General features: G+C 40.9%; 3 protein-coding genes across 11 annotated transcripts in view; 2 read left to right on the forward strand and 1 right to left on the reverse strand.

The window, feature by feature from the left end:
• Positions 1 to 710: 710 nt before the first annotated feature.
• On the forward strand, positions 711 to 5,932 carry lamp3 (lysosomal associated membrane protein 3). Its single transcript, XM_011474186.3, has 7 exons — positions 711 to 855; positions 2,368 to 2,472; positions 3,647 to 3,729; positions 3,879 to 4,004; positions 5,122 to 5,194; positions 5,290 to 5,454; positions 5,724 to 5,932. The coding sequence occupies exons 1-7, from the start codon at positions 804 to 806 to the stop codon at positions 5,858 to 5,860; spliced, it is 741 nt and encodes a 246-aa protein (XP_011472488.1). The 5' UTR covers positions 711 to 803; the 3' UTR covers positions 5,861 to 5,932.
• A 328-nt stretch (positions 5,933 to 6,260) lies between these two features.
• mccc1 (methylcrotonoyl-CoA carboxylase 1) lies at positions 6,261 to 14,254 on the forward strand. 2 transcript variants are annotated; one of them, XM_020702526.2, is made up of 20 exons: positions 6,261 to 6,279; positions 6,462 to 6,552; positions 6,959 to 7,008; positions 7,580 to 7,719; positions 7,802 to 7,897; positions 7,986 to 8,107; positions 8,238 to 8,385; positions 8,451 to 8,572; positions 8,641 to 8,752; positions 9,690 to 9,771; positions 9,844 to 9,971; positions 10,052 to 10,235; positions 10,311 to 10,420; positions 10,492 to 10,708; positions 10,783 to 10,869; positions 11,275 to 11,324; positions 11,402 to 11,539; positions 11,649 to 11,756; positions 13,089 to 13,160; positions 13,243 to 14,254. In XM_020702526.2, the coding sequence occupies exons 2-20, from the start codon at positions 6,497 to 6,499 to the stop codon at positions 13,372 to 13,374; spliced, it is 2,154 nt and encodes a 717-aa protein (XP_020558185.1). In that variant the 5' UTR covers positions 6,261 to 6,279; positions 6,462 to 6,496; the 3' UTR covers positions 13,375 to 14,254. The 2 variants fall into 2 exon arrangements, with proteins under 2 accessions (XP_020558185.1, XP_004068099.1); XM_004068051.4 differs by having other exon boundaries at positions 6,269 to 6,552.
• Positions 14,255 to 14,924: 670 nt separating this feature from the next.
• atp11b (ATPase phospholipid transporting 11B (putative)) overlaps positions 14,925 to 19,019 on the reverse strand; it is a 46,131-nt gene continuing 42,036 nt past the window's right edge. For 6 of the 8 annotated variants that reach the window (XM_011474188.3, XM_020702523.2, XM_020702522.2 and 3 more), the window contains one exon: positions 14,925 to 18,512. In XM_011474188.3, the coding sequence (XP_011472490.1) occupies positions 18,431 to 18,512 (82 nt within the window). In that variant the 3' untranslated portion in view covers positions 14,925 to 18,430. The remainder of the gene's footprint in view (positions 18,513 to 19,019) is intronic. The other 2 variants (XR_002289993.2, XR_002289992.2) reach the window with 1 other exon arrangement.

Below are 19,019 nucleotides of genomic sequence, written 5' to 3' on the forward strand. Positions count from 1 at the left end.
GGGTCAGCAGCTGTCCAGGATGGTACGATTGTACCAAAATCAATTTCCTAAATGTAAATCGGAAATAGGGGTGTGGTCATTTGATTGACAGGTAACTACCAAATCCTCACCTAAACCTTCTTTAAGGTCATCTACTGTTAGTTTTGCATTTTTCTATTAGTTGCCTCTTTTAAAGCTAAAGTTGTGATTTTATTAGACGACCACAGAAATAAAAAAACTGGTTTTAAGTCGTAGTGATGGGTCACATGACCACACCATGCCCACCATTAAAAACACAGGCACTGAGAAAAGCATCAGTGCCATTTGATATGCAGCAGGATTTATGGGCACACAGTGTGATAAAAGTCTATATCTGTTTTATGTGGTATTATGTCATTGTTTAAAAACTTTGACATTAAAATTCACTTTGTGAGACTAAAACCTTTTGAGAAAACATGTGCATGCTTGGTCTGAAGAGCACAAGCTCATTCTTTTTTCGTGCAGAAAAAGTGTAGATTGTAAAAAAAACAGAAGTGTGCAGAAAATGAAGTATTTAAAGTTAATTTTTTAAAACTTTAGACTGTTTAGCTGCAGCGTCTTGCTTTACTGCAGTTACAAAGCAGTCATGATTCAGCAGCTGACACTCATCAGTTCCCCTGTCATACTGCCTGTTTTTTTAAGTCAGAGGTGTGAGGTCTGACTACAACAGCTCCACCTCCTCTGCTGCCTCCGTTTGCCTTTGTTGAGTCAAAACCACATTTGCTTAAATTGACTGCTCTTCTTTCGCCGTGGCATCCTTCAGCTGTCATTCTCCTCTGATCACGATGCTGAATGCTCACAGGTGGCCTCCTATCCTCCTGGCTGCTGTTATTCCATGTAAGTGTGGTACTATTGTTTCATTATGTTTTTCTATGAAGGCTGCTAAATCAACAGGTCATCCTTTAAATTCTTTCTCTTTGCTTTTAAATGTTTATAAGTGTAATTGATATAATCTAAATAGTTTGAAAATAAGGGTGTAATCTAGATATTAAACTGTTTGCATTTCTAAAATGGAAAAAAAGGACTGTCTCATTGTAAATAAATGGCAAGATTTTAAAAATACTTTAGCTTCCTGAGCTGCATTTTGTCACTGTTGTAAAAGTCACAAGTGCGAGCGCCTGGCCTAGTTTCATGTCCTACACTTCAGCTCAGAAAGCTTTGGTGGTCCTGCATTTGGGTTTTGTGTCATTGTGGTTTCTAAAGAAGTGTTGAGATCAGAATGCATGCTACGTGTAGAAGCAAGTTCCACGTTTCCAGGATGTAAAATGTGTTCAACATAAAGAGGAAAAAAAACAAACATTATATCTTTGTATAAAAAACACAAAACTGCAAAACGTTAAATCCCAAATATCCAATCCTGACCTGAGATAGATCATGCAATCACTTGTTCCGTTAAATGGTCTTGATGATGCACTCCTCGTGCACACCAAGCAGGAAAACAACACATAGCTTGTTGCATTTAGGGGAGCTAGTCATAGCTAGTCAGTGTGCGGGAGGATTTCTTTTGGACTAAAATTTTTGTCAGGATCTTAAATTTACATTTCTGAAATAAGGATTTTTTCTGTAATTTTTTTTTGCAAGAAGACCCATTTACCCCTTGTGCTGCTTTGATGACCCCATCCTTACTTTGACGTGTTCTCCCTACCATGACAAAGGTGGATAACGGTGGAAAGATTTCATGTAATCCATGGACACCATTGAAGATTACAAATCATTGAAGAAAAAAGGTTCAGAGCACTGTCTAGTGGGTCTAGATGACCCAACTCCCAAGGTCAAAGTGCCTAGGATAGCACAAGGGTTACTTATGTTTCTAAGAAGAAACTTGAGCAGGGAAGTAACACCTTTTATGCTGCCTTGTCATTCAACAACCACAACTGAAGCAAAATAAGCTTAACATCTGCTTCTCCCAGAAGCATGACGGTTACTCAATGAAGTGATCTCGCTTAATTTCCTGCAGTGCATAAATTAATATTTAAAAATACCTTTTTTTGAGGCTTTTTCAAGCTTTAAAATAATCTACTGCCTGTGAGTGATTTTTATAGGCTGGCTTGATGATTTTATAGGAAAGGAAAGTCTCATTCTTAACTTGTTTGGAAAGCAGCACTAACAGATCTCCATTTATAATCATCGATATGATTTTCTCCAAAGACTAAACTTTAAAGGGTTTTTTTGTTCTCAGAGAAAAGAAAGTAGAAAAAGTAGAGGTGTACCCATTCATATAATTGAGTCACCCTGTCCTGGGCTAAAGGGGGCAGAGCCCTGTCGTCTGACAACAGACTCTGATCAGGAGGAAACTGATGCAGAAAAATGACAGATGAATGTAAAGTGACAGGTGTTCCTCTGGACTAGGTGTCTTCCTGCAGTGGACTGATGGGTTTCTCCAGCCTGGATTGCTTTCTGAGGCTCACATTTATCAGCCCATCCTAAACCCCAACGAGAGCATTCCCACACAAGGTATGCAGAAACCAAAGACCACATGTTATCTGAGGCTGGTTTTTAATTTTCGTGAGATGATTCACCATCGATGGGCTGAATGCAGCTGCTGTAGACACTGCTGAGTGTTTCAGATCAGATATGGAAATCCAAACTGGATCATTTTGGACAACACCTGTCCTGCAAACACCCACTAAAACAAAGTTCAGAAAAACTGATTCTTCACGGTTTATTGAGTTTTTGTAGATGATTCGATTTTTTGTCAATACTTTTCACGCATTTGTAGCTACATAAATACTTGATGTAAACAGGAAATAGAGTTTCATTTTTAATGGCTTAGGTTTTTTTTTTTTTGAGAAATAAAAGCTTTTTATAGTTACTAGGACGTTCCTGTACCCCTTGAGGTTGAATTTCAGCTTTCCTGCCAAGTGGTCACCATTTTATATGACTATAAATTCATTTGTCAAAATTCCATTCTTAATAAATTTCTATTTATAAAATCTTTTTCACACATATAGTGATTTAAACTGAGCAAATGTGGGACTCTTCTTCATAAAAACAAATTCTTATGACAAAAATTGAGAGAAAATTAGTTTGTTGCCAGAAAAAAACCCCCACAGAAACTGACTGACGAATTGCTAGTTTACGTGAGGACTTTGATTTATGGATTTTAGAAATAAATAAATTAACAACCAAATGAAAAAAGAACAAATGAAATGAATTAATGTAAAAACTGATTTGACTGGTGATATGATTCAGAAATATCCCTTAAATGTCCACAAAAAGGCTGAAGAACAAAAATTTGTGTAAATGTGCCTTAAAAAACATTTTAGGCATTTTTGTTCTGATGAAAATTTTATGTCTTCACACTTGTGTTTTAAATGAAAATTTAAAGTCATTTTTTGTATGAACAAGTATGGGTGTGTGTATAGAAATGTACCGATGTGTACAATGAACTGTAGTATGTGTATGTTTATATACAGTACAGACCAAAAGTTTGGACATACCTTCTTATTCAAAGAGTTTTCTTTTTTTTAATGACATATTTTCAGTCGTTTCACACTTTTTTTGTTATGTATATAATTCCACATGTGTTAATTCAAAATCCCACAATGAGCATAAATGAGAATACAGCTGAAAACACCTGAACAGGTTAAAAACAGCAGCACATCTGGCTTGTTTTTGTTGTGTGCAGGAAGCTACGCAGTGAAAAACTATAATGGAAATTCGTGTGTTATGGTCGTCATGGGAGTGGAGTACATCATCACTGAAAACAAGGTCAGAGTGTGTCCTTTTGAAATGTGTAGCTTTATAAATAGTAGAAATACAAAGCTACCGTAATTTATGCTTTTGGTCCTTTTTTTCTTCTTAAAAACTGAAAAGAAAAACCCAGATCAAGATGTTTTTTCTTTTTCTTGTGCCCTCAGATAAACTGGTATTTCAGCCTGGACCCATCAAAAGTTAAGGTCAATGGATATTGTGGCAAATATGTTGCAAATATCTCTCTCACGATACCAGGTGATACAGCCAGTCTGCAGTTCACTATTAAGAAGGTAAAGCCAAATAAAGCAACTTAAATAGAGAACAGACACAATTCAAATTCAAATTCAAATTCAACTTTATTTATATAGCGCTTTTCATGCTTCATAGCATCTCAAAGTGCTTACCAAAGGAAAAAATAAAAAATAAAATAAAATATAAAACAAATAAGATAAAAAAATATATATTTTAGTTAAAATAATAAACAAAGTAAAAAGAATGTAATAATAATAAAAATAAAAATAAATGCAAATAATAATAAAAAAAATGAATTAATAAAAACACACAAAAACCCAACACATACACATCCCTCCTTTAAAATAAAAACAAATAAAATTAGCTGTTAAAATTTTATAAAATCAAATAAAAACATGTGGACAAGTAAAAACTATGTAAAAGCTTTACTTAAAAGATGTGTCTTAAGTTTTTTCTTAAAAACCTCCACAGTGGCTGAAGCCCTCACGTCCTCAGGCAGGCTGTTCCACAGGCGAGGTCCACAGTGTTGAAAAGAGGCCTCGCCGTGGGTTTTAGTTCTGACCTTTGGGACCACTAGCAGACCTGCACCTGTGGACCTGAGGGCTCTGGGAGGGTCATAGACTAAAAGTAAATCTGATAAAAATGAGGGTCCAGTTCCATGTAAACTTTTATAAACTAATAAAAGAACCTTAAAATCGATCCTAAAGCTGACTGGGAGCCAGTGCAAAGACTTCAAAATTGGAGTAATGTGCTCCTTCTTTCTGGTCCTGGTTAAAAGGCGTGCAGCTGAGTTTTGAACAAGCTGCAGCCGGTTTACAGTATTTCTCTTAGCACCAGAAAGAAGAGCATTACAATAGTCAATGAATCAGACTCATCTGCAGAAGAAATCCTCCCAGTTTGAGCAATAATGTTTTAGGATTGCAGAAAAATGACACCCCCACATGCAAAACACTGATGTTTAATTCCTGAAAAAACTATTTATAATAATGATAAAGCAATGCGCCTTTCAAAACACTCAAGGACATTTTATATGAAAGTAATAAAAACATTTTATGACATATTTTTCAGGATTGTACTTTAAATTACATTTTTCCATGAATGTGTGTTTATGTTTTGTGATTTTTTTCACTTTCTCCAATTTGTTTTGTCTCCAAGAAATTCGACAAATTTTACGTCTCCCAGTTGAATGCTCACTTGTCCCCTCAGCCTCTTTGCAAAGGATGTATCAGTAAGAAAAGAGATTTTGTGAAAGTTTTACACCAAAAAAAATGAATAAGAAAAGCCCTCTAACTGAACATTTGGTTCATTATCTATTACCCACAGATAAAACATATTCAGGCCAGATCACCAGTGAGATGCTTTTCATGACACCTGTCTGTGAAAGCTTCAAGTGCAGGTCAGGACGCCTGCTTTCTGTTTCACCTGAGATGAAGATCAAGATGGCTCCTCTGCAAATGCAAGCCTTCAATTTTTCTGACAGAGAGTATGGTAAAAATGAAAGGAATTTGATTGTTTCAGGATGGTTTTAAAACAATGGTAAAAGCGGAAAACTGAATAAATGTTTTTAAAAAGTACAAAGACAAAAATCAGTGTAAAAATAAGGTAAAGGTTGTCAAAAGTGAAGATCGTACTCCAGGTTTTTCTCTAGTTTTCGATCACACTGTTGGAATTACAATTTTTGAGGAACAGATGTTTATTTTGTATGAGTTTTAGGTTCAGTAAACTCAATATTAATCATTCCTTAACTTCTCTTTTAGATGCAGTGTGTCTCAAGAAGTCAAAGAAAATCATTGGCATGGTTATGGGAGCAGTAGTGATGACTCTGGTTTTCATCATCGTGCTGTCATTTCTGTTCATCAGAGACCGGCACAGACAAGGATATGAAAGGATGTGAATCTGCACATGTGTGTGTTTTTTATGTATGCTTGGAAAAAATTAATAAAGATAACCTATTTTCAAAAAAACAGACAGCTTTCTTTTACTTTATTATCTTTCTATTATATGTCTTAACACCAATATAATATCAAAACATAAACTATAATATTATAAAGTAACAGTAACATTACCCAGGGTAAAAACAATATAAATTACTAAGACCTTGTTGTTTTTGTAAGGCGTATTTTTAGGATGTTATATCGAGTAAAAACGTTAGAAAAAACATACTTTACATACTGTAAAGTCAAACAATATAAAAAACTTATTTCAAGGGCACGCTGACTGCTAAGCCCTCTGGTGGCAAAATCGGATCCCTGCAGCTCCCTCTACGCCTCCACATCCCTAATTCCGATTGGCTGTCACAACTACGAGTCCCTGGTAGGAACATAATTGTTAGAACATTTTTCAAAATAATGTGTTTCAAATATATTTCGTGCAGTTGTAACCTTTTTCACATGTATTTCTAGATTTTTCTAAGCGTTTCTTTTGCTTAAGATAACATACACTGCCTGAAAAGTGTCAGACGAAATCTCGCTTTTTTCCTTTCACCTGCTCATTAGCTAGCTAGCGTCGCTAGCCTGGTCAGCTGAAAGAGATGGCTGCAGTAATTCTGAGTTTCCCCACACTGTGTGGGCTGAGGATACTTCCGCGGTGAGTGCATCAATATGAGAAAACGATTCAGGTGTTTTTATTGCTCCGATTTTCAGTTTAGTTAACAAAGTTGAGGCAGTCAGTGTTTATCTTCCATCCTTGCTAGCTCAGCCTCCAAAACCCTGAATTATTTGCAAAATAACGACAAAATCAGAAATTTCCCACTAAACTAAAGTTGTAGACCTTTTTGTCGTGTGATCACGTAGAACTAGTGTGATAACTGATATGAAAAAGAGCACACACTGACAGCTATCAACGAGACACAACAGACACAACGATCAATCAAAAAGCTCGTTTTCTTTTTTTATTCTGTATTTAACGTCCTTTGTCCTTTTTAAACCAGTGGATTCATTTAGGTTTAATAAACAGTAAAAAGATGTTGAGGATTGCGTGTTTTTCTTCTCAGGAAGCTGACATGGAGCAGAAGAAGCGTGAGGCTAGCTTCAGGAGGAGGAGGTGAGTAAACAAACATTTAATTTGGTTTAGAGACTCGTTGAGGTTTGATCTGAAGTTAAAGTCAGTTAAAGTCCCATTATCTGTCACACACCTACCTAGGTGTGCGACATTTGTTCTCCGCATTTGACCCATCCCCTGGGGGAGCAGTGAGCTGCAGACACAGGCGCGTCCGGGAACCCCCCCAATCCAACCCCTTAATGCTGAGTGTCAAGCAGGGAAGCATTGGGTCCTACTTTTAAAGTCTTTGCTATGACTCGGCCTGGGTTTGAACCCACGACCTTCCAGTTACCGGGCGGACATTTTTACTGGTTTGGCTCTTCCTGACAAAGCAAATTCCCCTAATGTGTAGTTCAGGAGGCACGATGTTGGTTCAATATCCTTTTTCTTTTGACAGGAAGAAACAAATTATCTTTAAAAATGTTTCTTATCAATAAATTTCCTTAACTGCAACAGCGTACGCCGTTTTATTTTCTTTATTATGAAGTTGCATTCCAGTGTAACTTAGGACTCTTTTCATGGATGCATAGTTTGAGTTTTATGTTGTTGTTTTTTTTACTTTTAAACTCTGCAGGAGTAGAAAGGATCGAAAAGGTGCTGATTGCCAATCGGGGAGAGATTGCGTGCCGTGTGATGCGTACGGCTAAAAAGATGGGTGTGCGCTCCGTGGCGGTGTACAGTGAAGCAGACAAAAGCTCCATGCACGTGGCAATGGTGAGACGCTCAAGTCTCTGCTTCTGGATCTGTTTCCATCGCTCGCCACAGTTTGACGAAGCTTCGCTTGGGCTCATTTCAGGCAGATGAAGCTTATCACATCGGCCCTCCTCCGTCACAACAAAGTTACCTCTCCGTGGAGAAAGTTTTGGAAGTGGCCAAGAAGTCGGGGTCACATGTAAGTAATCTTGCCAAAAGTTGTCAGGGGTTTACCTCCTTTAAGATCCACTATTCACGTTTTTGTTCCCCTTTTGTCTCTTTTGTAGGCAGTTCATCCTGGTTACGGGTTTCTATCAGAAAACACAGAGTTTGCAGAGGCGTGTAAACGGGAAGGAATCATCTTCATCGGGCCTCCCTCCTCTGCCATACGGGACATGGGCATTAAGAGGTGATAGGATTTTCAAATTTTTTAAGCTTAAAACACATTTTTCTTCTTTGCTGAACTTAAGCTTTTAAGGATGTGTTGAAAAAAATTTGCAAAAAGGAAACAAAATTAATTTCTAAAAATGTGTCCTTAGCACATCCAAGCACATCATGTCAGCTGCCGGGGTGCCAATTATAGGTGGTTATCACGGAGAGGACCAATCAAACGAGAGGCTGCTGGCAGAAGCTGCAAAGATCGGCTTTCCCGTGATGATCAAGGCGGTCCGGGGTGGAGGAGGGAAGGTAGAGCTAAAGGCAACAAAACAGTAGTCATATCTACTGCATCTTAAAATGACTCTGCCTTCCAGGGAATGCGGATCGCACGCTCAGAAACAGACTTCCTGGAGCAGTTGGAGTCTGCAAGAAGAGAAGCCCGGAAGTCCTTTAATGATGATGTCATGCTGGTGGAGAAGTTTGTGGAGGATCCCAGGTACTGTGGCACAAACTGTAGAATGAGTCGTCCTGGCCCCGCCTGACCGACACCCCCGTCTTCCACAGACACGTAGAGGTCCAGGTGTTCGGCGACACGCACGGCAACGCTGTGTACCTGTTTGAGAGGGACTGCAGCGTCCAGAGGAGGCATCAGAAGATCATAGAGGAAGCGCCGGGGGTGAGTGCTGCTCACGCGGAGACCGAAATCTGACTCATGCATGTGAGGGACGCTGCAAATCTGCAGTTCTGACATTGTCTCATCACATTAAAAGGATCCTGAAGCACAGGAAATATTCAACCTTCTATTTCTGTGTAGCATATTAGCAATATATTTCATTTGTGAGTCTCACAGTTGAAAAAAAAACATGTATTTTATTACAATTTTACTTGAAAAAAGAAAACCTTATATTTTATACATTTCTTTAACAGGAGAACAGTTATTTCATTGTCTTAAGTCCATATTTGCAGCACAAAAGAAACGGTGTGCTGTAATATCTACTTCAACAATGAATAAAAAGGCAGTGAAGAGGAATGATTACATTGAAGAGTAAAAGACCTCCTGCAGACATAAACTACTTTTGAAGTGTGTTTTTTGTTGCAGGAAGAATCAGAAGTGCATTAAATAATAAATCCAGTTCCTGGTAAGTGCACTGAAGCCTGTGCACCAGCAGAACGGGCCTGCACATGATCTATTTCTTAGTTTGGAGGATTCAGCCAGATTTTTACGACCTTGTCATCATAGATTTTGTTTTTGCTTACCTCTTTGAGAACTTTTGCATTCTCTGGCAGGACGGTAAAAAAGGGAAAACAATAGCAATAAAAAAGAGGTTTAGTGTTTTTCTACAATTTTAGAAGCTGTGCAGGAATTCTCTTTTTTTTAATAGATTTTTATTAAGTGCTTCCATTTGTAAGCTTAGTGTCTTTGTGAGGAAAAAAGCTGAAAAATAAGTGTTTTTCTACACTAAATGGCAAAGATAAATGTTACTGAAGTTTCCTAAACATAGCTTTGTTGTTTTTTATCGGATGTGTTCGAGCTGAGTTTCAGTTTCCAGCATGAAGATCACTTTCACATGGATTGGTTGAAGTTTACATCTTCACGTCTTCTTCTTCTTCAGCCAGGAATAAGCCCTGAGGTTCGGAAGAAGCTCGGCGAGGCGGCAGTCAGAGCGGCCAAAGCTGTTAACTACGTTGGTGCAGGTGATCCTTACTACCAGCTGTTCACCCCAGCTGTTCACCCTTGAGACTCTAAAAACCTTCCCCTTCCTGCAGGTACGGTGGAGTTCATAGTTGATGCTCAGCACAACTTCTACTTCATGGAGATGAACACCAGGCTGCAGGTGGAGCATCCAGTCACTGAGATGATCACAGGAACTGACCTGGTGGAGTGGCAGCTCAGGGTGAGGCTGGAAGAGAGGCCTGAAATGTGAACCATCTGTTGATGTTTTCCTTAAGTCGGCTTTATGGAAATCTCCTCCAGGTGGCAGCAGGGGAGCGCCTGCCCCTCCTTCAGGATGACATCATCCTGAGAGGACACTCTTTCGAGGCCCGCATCTACGCTGAAGATCCAAACAATGAGTTCCTTCCAGGGGCGGGGCCCCTGCTGCATCTGTCCACGCCTCCGGCGGACCGACACACCCGCATCGAGACCGGAGTCAGAGAAGGTGGGGAAGGACGGAGCCGCTTTTGTGGGTTTTAAGGTGGAAAAACGGGGGCTTGACGGCTGATTTTGGCTGCAGGAGACGAGGTTTCTGCGCATTATGACCCCATGATTGCCAAGCTGGTGGTGTGGGGGGAGGACCGCTCTGCTGCCTTAAAGAAACTGCGCTATTGTTTGCGGCAGTACAATGTGAGGGCTGAAGCACATTTGAACCTGTCAATCACCAGAACCGCTCCCAACATGCCGCCTTATGGTTTTAGATTGTCGGACTGAACACCAACATAGACTTTCTGCTGAGCCTTTCTGGACATCCGGAGTTTGAGGCTGGAAACGTGAGCACCAGCTTCATCCCTCAGCACTACTCCGACCTCTTCCCCACTCCCAGAGCCCCGTCAGGGGCAACCATCTGCCAGGCCGCCCTGGGCCTCATCCTGCAGGAGAGGAAACACACGCAGGAGTTCATAGAAACCTCGACAGGTATCCAACGGCTGGGGAGGGTCTCCTAAGAATGAGGTCAAACTCGAAGGTTCTACTGTGCTGTTTGTTTTCAGATCCGTTCTCCCCGTTCGGCTGCAGCAGTGGGTGGAGAAGCAACACGGAGTTCAACAGGAACATGACGCTGCAGATCAGTGACAAGAGTAAGTCAAACTCATAACTGCTGCTGCAACCAAACAGTCAGAGAAAGAAGGCAAGTCTGCACATTTTATTAAAATAATCCATGTCAGAAAAAATGCAACACACTGTTTTTTTCACGTTTTTAAAAGCTTGGGTTGTAGAGAATATCCTGTGAAAACTGTCAGAGGAGAGGAGTGCAGATGTGGGCAGAGTCAATCCTGCATCTGGGATTGAATTTGCTCAGGGGTTTAATGTGCTGGAGCTCATGAATGAACCTGCATTCATCATTAAATGTTTGTATTAAAATGTTTGTGCAGGAGAAAAGGTCAGCCCTTCAGTCACTGCCATCACGGAGGAGCTTTTATTGTGACGAGCATTTGTGTTTGCGCCAAACGTTCTATATTTAAATCAGCTTTTCTCGTCTGCAGAAATCGACGTGCTCGTCGTTTACAAGAAAGACGGAAGCTACAAAATGCTTGTAAGATCGTTTTTTATGTTTTGGTAAAAAATAATAATATTAAGACTAAAATATGAAAGCTTTTTCTTTTCTTTTAGGTTGGCGAGGACGTGTATGATGTGACAGGGGAGGTGGAGGAAAGTGGGGGAGCTTCATTCTTGCATTGCTCAATAAACGGAGTGAAGTCTCGTCCCAAACTGGTGATTTTGGACAGCGCCGTGCACCTGTTCTCCACGGTATGACCTTTTTTGCCTCTTCCAACACAAACATTTATGCATATTTTGAGGTGGCATGTGTCTTTCTGTCAGTGAACCGCATTCCAAAATGCTCACCTCTCTCCTGCAGGAAGGGAGCTCCCAGGTGTCGGTTCCTGTGCCAAAGTACCTGGCTGGAGTGAGTGGGTCGGGGGCCCAGGGTGGAGCCGTGGCCCCCATGACTGGAACCATCGAGAAGGTGAGTTTCAAACTCTGTTCGGAAGGGCATCAGTGAAAAACCTTTGTTTGGTTTCCGTTTGCTTTCCATCCCATTCATGGAGTAGACTGGAACCTTCAAGCTGCTTATTTAGAATTAGACTGAACCAGCTAGGATCGCAAGAATAAAAAATCTAGAAGAGGAAACAAATCCAACTAATAGATAGCAATAGTATGCAAATGAACTCTGCTGTGAATTACTACAGTGTGAATGCAAAGTACTGACAACCAAACTAAAAGTAAAGGGAAAGATGAAAAGGTATTTTACAAAAGTCTAATGCAAAAAAGCACCAACTTGCTACAAATTTAAAAACGCCCTAACTGGTTAGATTCAGTATTCAGGGCAACTAATGTTTTTATTTCATATTTATGATTAAAATTGAGCTTAAGACTGAGCTGGTCTTTTGATTGACAGGGAACCTGTAACCCTTGTGCTATCCTAGGCACTTTAACACTGGGTCATCTAGACCCACTAGACAGTACTCTGAACCTTTTTTCTTCAATGATTTGTGATCTTCACTGGTGTCCATGGATTACATGAAATCTTTCCACCTTTATCCACCTTTTTTCATGGTAGGGAGAACACTTTAATGCAAGGGTGGGGTCATCTAAGATAGCACAAGGGTTAAAACTCTTTCTCCCCTCCTTGCAGGATTTTTTATTGTAAAGTTGGGGTTCAGTGATGTCACATCAAGCTGACGACCGCAGTGTTTAAATGACTCAGAGGGGGGGATCTTACTTTCATCGCTCTTATCAAAGACCCGCTCTGATGAAAGTGGTGCTTTTGGAGCTTTTAACATGTTCTTGTGGCCTTTTTCTGACATATTTGATGTATATCAAGAAAATTAAACTAAAAATTGCAGTTCTGAGTATTTCTTTATTCGAATTACTGTGAATCAGGTGCAGATGTAAACATGCTGTCTGAGAGATTATTAGTGACATAGAAGATATGCTGGGTGGGCCACAAGCTCCCAGCTTTCCACCACAGAGGGGGGGAGGGGGGGTTGCTCCACACCAACAATCCTGCCCACAATTGAGAATTTTAAATAAACTTGTGCTGCTCTGCAGAAACTGTCCTAGAAAACTACTCAGTTTTTTTGGTTTAACTGAATTAAAAGACCACCAGGGACAAAAATGGATCAAAGAATGATCAGAATGGGTCTGTAACCTCACATTTACTTTAGCTTACCTGAGATACCTGCACAAATATGGACTCTGAACTTTGACCTATGGTTCACCATATTTTCCCCTCATTGTTCCTGAGATGCACACAGACTTCATATCACGGACGGTTGAAGCAGCTGTTTGATTTCAGGTGCTGGTGAAAGCCGGAGACAAAGTGGAGGTTGGAGACCCACTCATGGTCATGATTGCCATGAAGATGGAGGTGAGCAAAGCACCCCCCACCCCCGACTCCACCCTTTATTGACACTGAATCTCTTGGCTGACCGACGCCGTTTCTCCTGCAGCACACGATCCGCGCGCCCAAATCCGGCGTGATAAAGAAGGTCTTCTTCCGCGAGGGCTCTCAGGCTAATCGCCACGCTGCGCTGGTGGAGCTGGAGGAGGAAGAGGAGGAGGAGGAGGGGAGCAGCCAGTAAAACCCACAGAAACGGCTGGACGAGGAGATCGGGACGGAGGTCATCCGCTGGAGTCTAATGCATCTGGAGTACTTTTGTTTGTTGCCAGATTTATAAAGCTTTGGACGTTTCTCCTACATAAGTCTCAGATGAATTGACCTGACTCTAAAATATTGTTCTTCAAAACTGTGACCACTACATGCACAGACGTGTTTTTTAATAAGTTTGTCCCAAAAAACAACTCGAGTGTCTGATTTAGCATTAAATATTCAGTCATGGTCACAGATTTAAAATCTATCAATTCTGTTCTTTCACAAGGTTTATGGAAGGTAAATAGAATGTTACAAACACTCCAGATTCAGGTCTGCTCTGAATTTTTTGTTTTTTCCCCCCAATAAGTTCTAGGGCTTCATTTGGCTAAGAAAATCATCTGTACAGGATTAAAAGTTGGACACAGAGCCTTAAGTGGACAGATGTTAAATCACAGCGCCTGAGCCGCCAATCACCCTCCTCTTTCTCACTGTGTGTGATAAAGCCTTTTAATAATCTAAGAACTTTTACACTAATGTAGACCTTTGATCATTTCCTGGAATATTTTGTAAATGATGGAAACAAAAGGTCTGTGTGTAACCCTTGTGCTATCTTAGGCACTTTAATGTTGGGAGTTGGGTCATCTAGACCCACTAGACAGTGCGCTGAACCTTTTTTCTTCAATGATTTGTGATCTTCACTTGTGTCCATGGACTACATGAAATCTTTCCACCTTTATCCACCTTGGTCATGGTAGGGAGAACACGTCAATGGTCATCTTGACCCCATGGATAGCACAAGGGTTAAACAGGTGATACCTGTAGCTGTATAGCAACTAGAAAAATAATAAATCTTATTCTGTCTGGTTATACCTACTTGCCATTTGTTTGAGGAGGGATTTCTGGCGGTGGATCACCTGCTAATCAGGGAAGAGTCATGTTTAGTCAGAACTGGATCTTAAAGCTGACTTTTAAATATAATTCAATATCACTCAACAGGTTTTCATAATTCACTTGTACACCTTTCCTTCTCCTTACACTAAATATTTTTTGTAGTTTCTTGATGGAGAAATGTAGTTTATTTGACCACTAGAACCTTTTTTCCTTAATGATTTGTGATCTTCACTGGTGTCCATGGATTACATGAAATCTTTCCACCTTTATCCACCGTTTTCATGGTAGGTAGAACACGTCAATGTCATAGGATAGTACAAGGGTTAAATAAAATTTAAAAAGGAAGAATTCTTTTGTAGAGGTTTAAAGGTAAAATGTAGATGTGGAAAAAGTCACTTAATCTGGATCTGGAAAATGACTTTGCAGATATTAATGGTTAACATAGATCAGGAATAATGACATTCCAGATATCCATAATGCATATCTAAAATGTCGAGACTGCTCGTCATTGAAGAGTACCGTTTCAGATGCCCTGAAATAACAGCAGCATGATAGGAAATTGTCTGTCAGATGTGCCTCTCTGACACAAATTCAGCCAACGGCACAAGATCTGAAGATATTCTGGATCTCACAAACTCAAAGGCGACGTGTGTAAAAATGTTTTTATTTAGTAAATAAATCTTTAGCTATAAGACAGATTTACAGACAGGAGGAGCAGAACAGACAGCATGAGAAAGCGTCATCAGAGGAGTGATGATCAATATCAATGTCTGGTGCGGCGGCGGGATTTATTGATGTGAAGACGGAGGGAGATTGCTTCAAAAAAAAAGGCTGGTGTGACCCACTGCTGCTGCTGCTGCTGCTGCTGCTGCTGCTTTGGGAAGAAACGCCTGCTGCACTAAACCGATGGGTTGACATTTTAATTAAGAGCCTCACTTTTGAACTGATCGGATCAAGGAAACCGTCATTGGATTACAGCCTTTAAATGCATTTCTGCACTGATGGGACATCAGTCAGACACGTATCACCTTACAGTAACCACAGTTTCATGCATTGGGGGGCGGGGCTTCAGCCTGCAGAGGAGGACACAATACACGAGTGGCCGTTTCTGTGGCAGCGTGAGCCTCCAAATGAGCAGATAACCCCAGAGCGGAAGACGAGGACGCATTCAAACAGATGTGACTAGGATTTCTTTCAATAGGGTATCCAATTGAATTTGGACGGTGCCTCTGATGAATGACATGGCAATAATCAGAGGTTGAAGGGCGATAAAATATTAAACCACCATTCCAAATGACATGCTTGAGTAATCTCCTGCTTGTGGAACATCCCAGAGGGCTTCCATTCAAACCTAATGAACGGCGCTGGAATGACGCCGGAGATGGAATCAAGCCCTTTTCCATGTCATCCGTCACTTCCGCTCGTATTTAGAAGAACTGCTTCAATCGATTGAAAGTGTACTTCTGATGAAGCTACCAATTATTCAGACCCACTGAACACAAGAGGGCATCAGATCCGCACATTTCCACACGTTCCTCTCGTTTGCCTCTGGCCAGGAGGGACTCGTGCTCATCGGCTTGAATCATCAGGCAGAAACCCACAACAACCACGTCCTAAAATGGCCCAAAAGCCAGAGGTTATTAAGCTTGTACCACCATGAGGGAAAACTACCCGTATTACTGATGCGCTTGTGTTTAATCAGACAGATCTGACGTTCCTGACGGCACTTGTGGGCATCGTTTACACTGAAAAGCAGATTTCAACAGCAGGTTCACCACTAAGACAGGAAGTGTTAGATTTTGATGCACAAAGAGTTTGGAAAATCAACATCCTCCCGAAAACGAAGAATATTCTGCCTAAATAAATACGCACAGAAAACTTGAAGAGAAGTGCAGCAGAATTCTTGACTAGAAGGCTGAAAACAGACAGAAGCAGCCACCAAAAGAAAACATTTGTGACGTGTCACCAAGTGCTTTTAGACCCTCCTTTGACATGTGCAAGGCCACAACAGTCAAATATTCTTCAACTTAGGAGTTTTAGGAACTAAACTGAGAACACAACACCTCTGTCATGCGCCTTTTTGAAGTTGAAAGTTTTGTTTTTTTTTAGCTTTGCAACTCTTGAGGTTACGGCCACTTCCTGAACGCCAAACGACTTTGAGGGCCCGCCTCTTATCAGACCAAAAACCAAAAACAAAAAAACAATCTGCTGGATTGCATCCATCTCTAAAGTCAGTCTCAATGTCGTCACAGACAAAGCTCCGACTGAGACACGTCAGGAACAGATCAGGTGTTTTCTTCTGACACCTGTGAGGTCAACTGGTTGAAAGAAAAGGAGGAGCAACGGCGTGGCGGTTCTATTCTGCACCTGGAAGCTTTCACTCGCTCGTTAAAACAGCCGAAAACATGTGCAGAAACACTACGATGCATGAAAACAACAACGTGAACAAATGACAAGAATAAATACACACTCTTCAGTGAGCAATCTGCACTGACATGTACAGAATTCAACATGGACCCTTCTGAAAATGAGATCAACAAACTAAATCGGAGCTGCCGGGGAACGTCTTCAGCCTTTCAGCGACGAGTGTGGGTGAGTGGGTGTGTGTGTGTGTGTGTGTGTGTGTGTGTGGAGGGAAAGGAGGGTTTCAAACCGCCTGACAAACGTGTGACCTGAGACAGATCTGACCTGTGGAGCTTACACTACAGCGACGGAACAATAAACGTCAGCACACACACAGCAAAAACAACGTCAATGGAAAACTATGAAATGACTTCAATGGTGACAAACAGAGATTGGTTTTTGGCGAAAAACATGAAGAAAAATGAAACTTTTGATATGCGAGCTTCGTGAAATGCCGTTCCTCTCCCCTAAAAGTGAATTCTGTATTCTAAATGTATATATATATATATATATATATATATATTTCTCTAGTAAATATGGAGACATTCTGCTGTCTACCGTGCAACAGCCGGGATTTCAAAAACGCTTCTCTGCATTAAAGTTGGCCCCCGACACAAACGTTTCCCAATCCAACCCTCCAGGAGAGTTTTCCAGACATTTGCATGGATGTTCCAGTCATGTTGTGCCTTAAAACAGTCCAGGTTCTCTCAGTCTTTAATGCTCAGATGTTTTTGACCATCAGGCTGATGGAGAGAAGGCATTCAAAGGGGAAAAAAAGGTGTAACAGCTCTACAGTACCTTTACTATTTCATCAACAACATCTGCAGAACGTATGGCTTTTTAGATATCTGGCCTCCCTCAGAAGTGGAAGATCAACAAGAAAGCAGCACAAACTAACAAGTCTTCTTAACAAAATAAGCGTCTGTACAATCAGGCACAAGAATCCTTTAGTCTTTGGTAACACAGTGGAGGTGAAGCGCCAGATGAGGCTCAGGGAGATGAGGTCCAAGATGCTACGGTGGTTCCAGCTTTTTTTTTAACCTCTCAGATCTGAGGAAAGAGGGTGCAGCAGTGGAGCAGAGGGCGTAGAGACACCAGCACTACAAGTTCAAACATGAAGGAAACAACCGAGATCAGACCTTAGCTTCTTGCCAGATGTTTGATCTGGATGATCTGACTGCGGTGCTACAGGAGCAACCCTGGATGTTGGGCTACAGAGCTTTGAGCAGAAGATTATATTTGCATCTATAGAAATAAACAAAAACAAGCACGGGCCCTTCGATTTTCATTCTCCTGCTCTTGAGAGTTCATTATGCGTCCTGCCAGTTGCAGCAAAAATGTTTGGCAACTGATCCAAGAAAAAAAAAAGAACAATCTATGTATTTTAGATACATTTCTATTCTCCAGGACAGATGAAACCCCTGAACTTGGCAGGAATTAGGAATTTTCCAGCTGGTGTAGGGACTGACGCTGCAGATCCAGAGGTGTTGAGCCTGAGCCAGGCTGTCTGCCTTCATTCCCTTTGATGTGCAGCACAGCTCAGGTGTCATTTTCACTCTTTTTGTGAGGATGTTTAATGAAGCAGCCTGCATCACTCAACCTGTTCCGCTCAACTATTTCCAGCTGAAGATGCTTTAAGTCGAGGCTAAAGCAGGTTCATAAAATGGTGATGGAGGGGGTGGAATAGCAACTCAAAGGTGAGTGGAGGCTTGCTTGTTTCCCATTTGTGTTAAAGTCAGCGGCCGTGGGGTTCAGCAGCGGGTGCCCTCGATGGGCGACAGCGTCAGGATGCTGCGATCGTTGGAGTAGAAAGTCTCTGTGTCGCTCCAAGACCTGGAAACAGGCAGCAGTGACTGAGGGTTAGGAGGCTGATGCATTGGGTGTGTGTGTGTGTGTGTGTGTGTGTGTGTGTGTGTGTGTGTGTGAGAGAGAGAGAGAGAGACAGTGGGGCAAAGCCGTCACTAGCTATAGAGAACTCAACAGAGATCAGCATCTACCAAACCAAGCTGAGGAAACAGAAGATGAAAGGATGGACGAGTGATGGATGTGATGAGTGAATGAGGAGAAAGGAAAGTCTCCATAGATTTAGATGTGAAGCTTGGCCCTTTGTTCAGAGAATGACACTTCTTTTCTAGATTCGGTATTAATACATTCTATTCCTGTTTTTAATGTAGTTTTTGACCTGTGTTTTAAAGAACTTTGTGATTTTTTTACTGAGAAAAGAGCGTCGGTGGGGCAAAATGTGAAAGAAAAATCCAGAAAAATCACATTTATCTGTAAATATGGCGAAATATTAAGTATTTGGTCAAGAACAAAGGTTAACTCAGTACTTTGTTATAT

Source organism: Oryzias latipes, chromosome 4, assembly GCF_002234675.1.
Source record: "Oryzias latipes chromosome 4, ASM223467v1".
Taxonomy (NCBI): domain Eukaryota; kingdom Metazoa; phylum Chordata; class Actinopteri; order Beloniformes; family Adrianichthyidae; genus Oryzias; species Oryzias latipes.